Consider the following 10,124-nt stretch of genomic DNA (forward strand, 5'->3'; position numbering starts at 1 on the left):
GTCTAAATAAATAAGAAATTTTGAGCAGACTAAAGATACACCCTACCTCCTTGAAATATTAGTTCCAAAGAAAGAAATGGCATCCAAACCTTTCAAAATGGCTGAGATAGCCATGGGACATTCTGAGCTTTTGATTAGTTATTCACATCATATATAAAAGTAAGTGTATATAAGGGAGTGTTTCCAATAGGGAAAGAGGTGGGTGGGGTGCCAATGTGTTTGATTTATTACATGAGCAATATCTTAGCAAGTAGAAAAGATAAGACATTAATATTTTATATTCTAGCTTGTCAGTATCGGTAATTTGAGTTTCTAATTCGTACAAAACTATAGACTTAATATTTTGACTTCAAAAACATCTAATTTGAACCAGTGCTGCATTTAACATATCATGTGACACACAAAAATTGATATTTATCTGTGTTTTTAATATTTACTTTTAAATTAAGAAATTGGGTAATGTATAGTTCTAAATTTGAATTCTAATTTACAGTTCGGTACCAAAGTTATTGATATAAATTCAAGAAATAGTAATTCAATAAAATTTTGAATGCGAATCAACAAACGAGATGACATGGACTTTCACCCATGACCTGTCTCGAAAGGGTTAAAAGGTATTATTATATCTCAACTAAAACAACTGTTAATAGTCGGTAATAACTATAATTGTTTTATGGATAATGTTCTATTATTAAAAAATAAACTGAAAGATAATGGCTATAAAGAAAGGCAATTAAAGAAATACCTTACTTTATTTTTTAATAAATACAAACGTTTTTTAGAAATTAAAGTATCGATAAAAGAAAATAAATAAGATAAAGAGGGAGTTAGTTACTTTAATTTATAAGTAGCTAATAGCAGTTTTTCAAGTAATATTATTCAGTATAACCAGGATGGAAAACGTCATGGAACTTCAAGTAGCTGGGCTTGTCTAGGCATTCCCGTGTTACACTTGAATAAATCTTCAGAAGAAAGGGAGGAGGTTGGGAATAAGAACTTTTAAAGTAGGGTGTTTAGTTCTATTCAGTATTTTATAGTTCTGTTTAATATCTTTTTGTAAGGGTGGAGGTTGGGAGTTTAATTAGTAGAAATATTAGGGTGGCTTCATTTCTACTTTAAGAAATTTAAGGGTAACTGCCTTCCCACATCTGGCTATAGACAGTGAAAGGCAGTAGAAGCTGAGATGTTGTGTCACACTCCTATTGGTGGAGAGTTATTGCAAGCTACAGTGCAGCAGTAGTAAATGGAAATACTTGAGTGTAAGCCAAAAGATTGTGCATATGGAGGGCAGCACAAAGCAGGAAAAGCTATTACATGAGTGTAGGCATCTTTTGGAAATACATTTTCAGTGGAAGAAAATGCTAATTTCCATACTTACAAAGTTTCAAAGTTGGACTTTTTCAAAAGCTTAAGATTTGTTTTTATGGATTTTGAAAATTTAACCTTTTTAATAGAAGTTTGCTTAAGTATATTTGTATTTTCCATCAGACTAGACTTATCAATCAATTTACTATTTTTACCTTTTCTTATAGAGTTAAGTAATAATTATTTTTTAAAGTTTTCAGTGCTGACTGAAGGATGGAAACCATTTTCAATAAAGACAACAAACAACATTAGATAAATATTTTTTATTCTACCTGACATTTCAGGTTAGGTCTCTTTTAAGGGTTATGAACGTCACAGGTCGCACAGTGAAGGATGCTAAAAGTATTGTTGAACAGGTTAAAGCTGTTGCTCATAAAAGTAAATGTTTAAAAAAATATATAGAAAAATAAAAAATCTTATACAAAGTAGTAATAGTTTTATATGGGCCAGGTATTTTATCTTTTAATGGAAGGGTATTTGGATTGAGTGGAAAAAGATTCCTTAAATTTCATGTCATGAAAGTTGTCACAAATCTCTAAAATCTGGATCCAATAAGTTGTCTCATTAATTATGCTATATACATTCATCTGATGTTCAGTGTTGGCTCCTTTGTTGTCAAGATTTGCAGTGTCACAAGTGTGTTCGTTGAAACAATCGTGTATTAGATGACTGAATTCACCTACTTATGTAGTTGAATACCATTTACATGTCATTTCACAGACGGTGTTCCTAAGTGTGCAGGATTTCTTTAACTTATTGTTTTTAGCAAGCACTTTTTGGATTTGGATGGGTTGCTATTGAAGGCTGAACGAGTAAGTATACCCGTCAGTATTTTACCAGGTTTTTGTATGTTGTAAATATTCAAACCAAATCTTCTAATTGCTTGACAAAGATAAGTAGTGAGAGGTTTATCCACAAAGTGCATATCCAAGAAACAGTGCTCTGATGTTGTTGTTTCTTTTTTGCTGTCGTGTGTTAAAATCTTGTGAGTCAAAATTGTAACTATATGGGTAACCATTGGACAACAGTAGCTTTTTGAAGTTTCATCCATGCTTGCATCTTACTGTCCATAGTGTCGCAAATTTTTCAATTCTATTAAGTTGATGGATAATGATACCTCATTTTGGTAACTGGTGGATTGTGTAAGTTATTGTGTTGAATAATGGGTTTAACACATTGTTTGGAATATATGGCAGTAATAAGTATGCTGTTTATTAATTAATAGTGACCATGACATCAAGGAAGGATATAGACTACTGAACAGAAATACTGCCCTATGGCCAGCTGTTTGCGCTAGTAATTACTAATCGTAGTATTCATACTCCATTTCTAAAAAAATTATTTTTTTCTGGGAAGTACTGCACGGGAAAAGTTTTCAGATTGTTCTCTTTAGCCATAATCAACTCGTTGTATCAAAATGATTCAATGTACAGAGCTCAACATTTTCATAAATTTTACTGATATAAACTGTGATGTTTTTATATATTAAAATAACTATCCTCTATTGAAAAAATAATAGTTTTTTTTAAGAACTCCAGTTTCTTAGTACTACAGTAAAGATATAATCAAACAATTACATACAGTCCTCGTGAAAGTCGTGTTCTTGTTGTGAGGAGAGTACAATTGTCTTCTGTTATAAAGAAATGGTTGTTGGACATACCACAGTTATTAGTCATGGCATAGCGTGACATAGTCGTGACATACCACAGTTATTAGTCGTGGCATAGCGTGACATACCACAGTTATTAGTCGTGGCATAGCGGGACATAGTCGTGACATTCTACAGTTATTAGTCGTGGCATAGCGTGACATAGTCGTGACATACTACAGTTATTAGTCGTGGCATAGCGTGACATAGTCGTGACATACCACAGTTATTAGTCATGGCATAGAGTGACATACCACAGTTATTAGTCGTGGCATAGCATAACATAGTTGTGACATACCACAGTTATTTTTCTAATTGGTTAAATCTTGAATATACAAAGCGTGAAATTTTTTATGGATTCTTGTTTGTGGTGCAATTCAGTAGATGGTGCAGTTTTGGTTACATACATAAATACTGACATACATGCTGTGTCCATCATAGTAAGGTGAATAAGTGTGAGCTTTATGTTGGGGTGTTGATTATTTAGGAATTCAACAACTTCCTTAAGAGAAGGTAGTCCATGATGCTATATACCAAAAAATGTCATCAGTATACCTGTACCACGTACTTGGTTCAAGATTAGTTTCAAAATTTCACTAAGAAAGAGCTGATGATTCAGAGAAATACATAAAAATAGAGACCAAAACAATGGCAGTATTGTTGCCCATAGTGATACTGAATTAAATTTAAAGTAATTTTTGGTGAGAACAAATCTTTGAGAATTTTTGATGAGTTCTCACTGGTAGTAGAAGGGGTGGATGATCTAATGAGTCTCATAATCAAGCTTATACTTTCTTTTAAGGACACATAGAGACAAGATTTAAGAGTAAATGGGATAGTGTTCAAACTCATCCGTAAACTGTCTTTGCGTAATCTTTTGAGAACGTCATTGGTGCATTTAGGTGTAAAGAAACTTGTTGAGGAGGGTGTGAAGTAGCTTTTCGAGCACTCAAGATACAAATGCTAACGGAGAGTTGCACATGGGGACTTGTAAGTGTTAGACGTGTGTCAGGTTTCTGACCTTTGGGTAATCTATACATTTCAAGGGGTTTTGAATGAGGTTATATAAGATTGTCTAGAAGTTGCATGAGTATAGTAGTCTTTGGGTAATCTATACATTTCAAGGGGTTTTGAATGAGGTTATATAAGATTGTCTAGAAGTTGCATGAGTATAGTAGTTTACTATTAAAGTTATTCAAAATGTCTTTAACATTTTTCTCCAATTCTTTTGTAGGGCCTTTGCTAAGTGGTTCATAAGTAGACATATCCTTGAAATGTACATTAATCTTTTCTACATAAGTAGATGTATTCACAATTATATGATCATTGATAAGTAACTGCTCATTTCTTGAAAGATTGGATTCTACCCGATAATTCTTAATGATCATTAAAATCCTGTCAACATTATTTTTAAGTCTCTCAATACTGTAGTAAGGCATGTTTTGGGAGGTATGGGTTTAGGAAAATCAAAAGGTACAGGAGAAAGGTTAAATTGTTTCATCCACATTTTTGTTGGAGTTAGATATGTCTATATTGGAAGAAGAATATTTTTCATGAAATCTTAATTTGTAGAAGCATTGGTGAAGAGATAAACAACTATCAAGAGTTACCTTTTTAGTTAGTTGACATGAAATAGCAAAATTAGGACCTTTGGAGGGGATGGAAATGTAGTCCTTGGAAATTTTTAGGTTATCTAGAACTGTAATCCTGTCATTCAAATCATGGTCATTGGATTTACTTACAGACATGAATTTCTTCTTAGTCATGCATGCTAGTCTTTTAAACTTGTTTTCTAGTTTGTATTACTGTATTTGTACTCTTTTTACTTGATTTTGGTTAACAGTGGTGAATGTCCATTGATGGAGACTACATTTGTGGCACTTCTTCAGGATATCTTGACATGACTTGATTAGGGTTGAGTGTTTTGATTTCTTAGTGTACATAGCATCAATATCATATCATGAATATCATATCATATCATATCATGAAGAATGCCATTTAAAAATATGGCAACAGAGGAACTTACCGCTATTTAGGACACAATGTGGAAGACACCAGTTGAGTTATACCAAAAGGTATCAGTTGATGATGTTTACATTTATATAAGAAACCAATCTGTTTTATGGTTCTGATCAATTTTACAGTTTGTTGTAAGTAGGCAGTCGAAGTTTAGAGAGAAAACCTGTCCATGATAATAGATTTTTTATTATTCCTTAAAGATTTTAGTGCTGAATGAAGATGGAAACTATTTTCAGTTGTGACTTATTCTGGGTCAGATTTTAGAACGATCCTTATGTATGTATACATATATATTTCACATAGGCCTTTTCAAAAATATCTTCCCTATTTTGAAAATTGTGATAAAAATTATCATTACCAAAACTTTATATATATGTACTAGTTTGTTGTTTTTATTGAAAATAGTTAAGTTCTTAGCTTCAAAGAAATGTTGTGTTAGGGTCTATTACATTCAGGTTTTCTCTTAGTTATAGAAGCTTGGTGTAATTTTAAAGTTATTACAAAGAAGAATTTTTCTGTCATGTATGACACTTCAAGTTGATATGTCATGGTGGTACAATGTATGTTATTGATATCACTACCTTTTTTCAGCATGGACATCCATATATATCTGCAATGGTCAACAATGGCACCCTACACTATGACCATGATCGTGATGGCACTCACACTGAGTTGGCTGGTTGTGAAGCCAAATTTCGAGGAGTTGATCATGAGACTCACATTTCCATTAGATATGAAAAAGATACAGTGACTGTAAGTTTGTGTGTTATATATCTCAGTTAAAGTTTTGTGTTGAACTAGTATTGTAATCACTAGTGTTTCCACTTGGTAACTGGAAACCTGGATACTCACCTGTCACATCTGTTACCCAGTTACTTAAAAAAAGTTATGTAGAGTTTAAGTCAAAGTAATGTAAACAGAGCTGCAGACAAACTATTATTTTAAAGAGACAACAGTAAGCAAAAAAGTCACAACAAAGAGAGTGAAGATGAAATTGGAAGAAATCATAGTGATGTAGACTCAGATTAAATTCTAATGGCAGACCAGTGACATTCATTAGTAAGTCATTGATCTTTAAGTTTAACAGTGTACAAAAAAAAATCCTCGAGTACCTTATAAATCAAGTTATTCGACTGTTCGTTATGCTCTCAAAAATTTGATTATACTATACAAACATTTATCTTTTCCATTGACAGTAATGAATATAGGAGACAAAGAATCAATTAAGTAAGCAGGAAATTTTGAATAGTCCATTTTTCTTTGTTAAATGATTATTGGCTGATTCACTACATGCAGTCAGTTTGTGGTTACCACCATTTTGTACATAGCACAATCAACATTCTAGGACAGAAGTTAGGCCTATCATTCATAGGAAGCTTTCAAACCTGATGACTGTGTGATTTGTAATATGTGTGTTATAATGACAGGTGGCTGTAGATGCCATAACGTCCATACGTAAAAGTCTGTGCAGCACGGGTATTGTGTAATGACAGTCAGCCAGGATGAACAGTTGAAGATTACTTTGATTTGTTACCAGTTACCGATATTAGTAAGTTAATAGTATCCAATCAATGAACCAGTTAGAAACTTTATACTTTGTTACTAATTTCATGACCACTAAACCAGTGCTCGTTATTAATTGGTGAAAAGTTAAAAAATGGAGAGATGTTTGTTTGAATTTGTTTCAATACCTCATGCAGAATAGTTAGAATACATACAGTAACCTATACTTTGTAAGCCTAAGCTAATAGTGTACACGATGGCTACAAAAAGTTTTGTGGTTAACATCATTTTCATCTTTCATTTATAATTATACCATTTACTATTTTCTTTTACTTTTCTATCTAAACATTCATAACCTTTTATTATTGGCAGTTTTAGATATGATTTTGCTAGAAAAATAAAGGCATCATTGCACACAAAGTAAACTTAAACTGTGTGGCATTATGGTTTATCTTGTCTTGTCTTCTGCATGTTAGAACTGTTCTATTGTGTTGATAGTGGTCAGGTTTGCATTAAAAGACATTTGCAATGATAACTTCTTTTTTTAGGTATTGAACAGATGGATTAATTACTAATTCACGTCTGTTTTATTATACTGTTTTATGCATATAATATTGTCTTTTTTTGAAAATGATTCTGTAGTTTCTGTTACGTACTTGTGGCCAAGCCAAGTGATTTTATCAAGAAATCACAAACGATCAATTAAACCATCCTTGAAACATCTATAAACATCCTACCTAGATGAGTAACCGGGTACCCAAAAATTTTAAAAGAACTTACTGTGAAACCAAACTTAGCTATGACTTGTTGGTTACCTTCAGTTGAAATTAATATAAATTCATACTGAGACAAATGAACAATATGATTTAATATTATAGTGATTTTCAGCAAAGTACAATTTTTGACAATTTTGTGTTGTAGCTTTTGTGGTCACTAAGGAACATTTTGCTTCGTAAACATTAATTGTTGATACAATATGTAAGGAAATATTAGAATACTATTATTATACCCTCTTCTAATTCTTGAATATCTTTAAGAAACTGGATATAGAATATACTGTTTGAAAATATAATAATGTTTCAAACATTACTTAAGAGAGGAAGGAGACCTACTTCTAAATATGTGGACAAGGTGTGGCCCAGTGGACTTTGAATCCAAGGGTGCAATGTTTGTATCTTGTTGTCACAAAAACACCCTTCACTCTTCAGGACAGTGGTTGTGCTATAAGAGTGATGGTCAATTTTCACTGATTGTTCAGAAAAGTATGTACGTGGAATGGATACTCAGGGCTTGATTTTAGCACTTGCACTCTGTGAGTGGATTTTTCATAATGCGAGTCGGAGTTTTTGCTACTTGCAATTTTTTGTGTTTTTTTTTTCACACAAAATTGAATTACCAATCTCTTTCAAGTCGTTTACAATTGAATCTTGTTGAATCACGATCATTTAGTTCATTTATGATGCACTAAGTTCAGATTTTCAATCCAGTTCCTGTTGGATCACGTACGGTATGCGACGACGTGAATTTTATTTCGTTCTTGGGAACACTTCTCGGGTAATTTTGTTGCTGCAATATATGTACTGTGCTGTCAGAAAATGTGTATGAATTAGAAGAGTTATGCTAATAATACAATTTGTTTTTGTTGGCATGTGTAATTAAATAATAATTTGTTTCAAAATACGTAGTTTGATAAGTATGGAATTGATTTATCCAGCTGAGATTTTGCAAAGTAATTGGAAGAAATAAGAAATTTTTCTTCACCGTCTCCTGATGACTGTCATCTATTCAAATTCTCCTCCTTCACCTACCTTGTCCCTGGCTGCCTGGTTCAGTTGTTGTCCATTAGAGGATATAGTTTGTGCTGGTATGTGGACTACTCCCCATACATTTATTTACATTATCTTCATCATCTGACCGATTTCCCGCTCTAATGGCTACCGTCTACCTTTTATAGGCATCTTGAGCTTCATAATTTCAATATGAGTGGGTAGGTGCTCTTTTTCTACTTTTCTTCTTTACAGGGGGCCTTTCTTGCATATACGGATCCTGCTCAGTGGCGAGTGTTGCCTGACAAGGTATCCTTATTATTAAACCCACACTGTACGACCATTCAGGTCAATAATTCCCACTATTGAGATGCTTGTAGGTTTTAATCCCAGTGTTTTGCATTACAAATATATTTGCTCCAGACTGTACACTCATGTACTAATATGAGTAAAGCAGAAGGGGATTGCTGCTGATCCTTTGCTTGGGTGTATCAGGAATGGTCTGCTTTTCTAAATATGATTTTTGCAATCACCCATTGCACTGTCTCTGGTGCTGCTTTCCTCTGGACTCTCCAATGATTTTTTTCCTCTAATTCTTCCAGTGGAGTACGGAAGTCCTTACCATTTACCAACTCCTAGCCACTGGAGCGGTGCACCATGGAGGCTTCCTCCTGAGTGTGCTCAATTCCATAAACTGCAATATTGTCTTTTGTTCTATTTTTTTGGAAATTCATTGCCATTGGATAGACCCTTGTCTGAATATCTATAGGATTTTTCAGTCTGTGTGGTAGGAGAATTTTGATAATTTCTTGTTCATTTGTACTTCAAATTCCTGCATACAAAGCTTGAACTTGGATAGTTCAGGACAAAGCCAAACTATATCACATTTGCAACAAATCTTTCTATATCTCAAACATGGGATAAGCAGCATTGAAGTCTCACATGAAATGGGGTAAACACAGAGATCTTGAGTCTAAGATAAATCAAAATAATATGCAGATAACAGAATAACTCTACTAGTGGTTAAAAAAAGAGGAAACATCATGTCGTATGAGCAGCCTAGGCCTAGTACAAAGCCTAATGAGATGACCATGATGAAAGCATTTGTCCTGAAATATTCAATAAAAGTAGAAATCATGTGGGGCCTTAGATTCAGTAAAGAAACAGCACTCCCGTTTTTTCTAATGAAGTAATTACCAGATTATTTCAAGCATTGTTTCCTGATAGTATTATTGCCAAGGATTCTGTTTGATGAGAGTCTGAATGAGATTATGAATATAGAGCAAGTGGACATTTAACTTAACTTGTAAATTATTTACTATCTCTTTCATTAAGTTTTTAAAATATAAGAAATCCGGTATTTTATGTTAGACATATATTTTATTGATTTTACGTATCAGATTGAAACATTTGTCATTGTTACACTAATGGTAAAGAATTAATTTATAATTGTTGCAATAAATTTCATTCAGATTTAAGGTCTAATACCATTTTCAACTTAAATAAGTACACACAAAAGTAAGTCTTCCTAGTGGAAAATCATTGTGATATTTCAGATTTTTTCTGCCAGAATATCAAACATGCCATTTTTTATTACCAATTTTAGGAGTAAATACATTATATTAGGAAATATGGAATTTTTCTCTTGAGGTGGTGTGTCAAACCTGTTAGTAGTGAAAAAACTGTTGTGTGAAATTCACAGTGCTAGCTGTGTCAGTTAGTGGTAAAACTGTTGTGTGAAATTCACAGTGCTAGCTGTGTCAGTTAGTGGTAAAACTGTTGTGTGAAATTCACAGTGCTAGCTGTGTCAGTTAGTGGTAAAA

The 10,124-nt window shown here is 33.0% G+C and overlaps 1 protein-coding gene across 1 annotated transcript in view; it reads left to right on the forward strand.

Annotated features, from left to right (window-relative positions):
- LOC106464980 (vesicular integral-membrane protein VIP36-like) overlaps nucleotides 1–10,124 on the forward strand; it is a 52,310-nt gene that overhangs the window by 33,302 nt on the left and 8,884 nt on the right. The window contains 2 exon segments of the mRNA XM_013925159.2: nucleotides 5,050–5,057; nucleotides 5,624–5,785. Coding sequence (XP_013780613.1) covers nucleotides 5,050–5,057; nucleotides 5,624–5,785 — 170 coding nt within the window.

The sequence above is a fragment of the Limulus polyphemus genome, unplaced genomic scaffold (assembly GCF_000517525.1).
Source record: "Limulus polyphemus unplaced genomic scaffold, Limulus_polyphemus-2.1.2 Scaffold1800, whole genome shotgun sequence".
Lineage (NCBI taxonomy): Eukaryota > Metazoa > Arthropoda > Merostomata > Xiphosura > Limulidae > Limulus > Limulus polyphemus.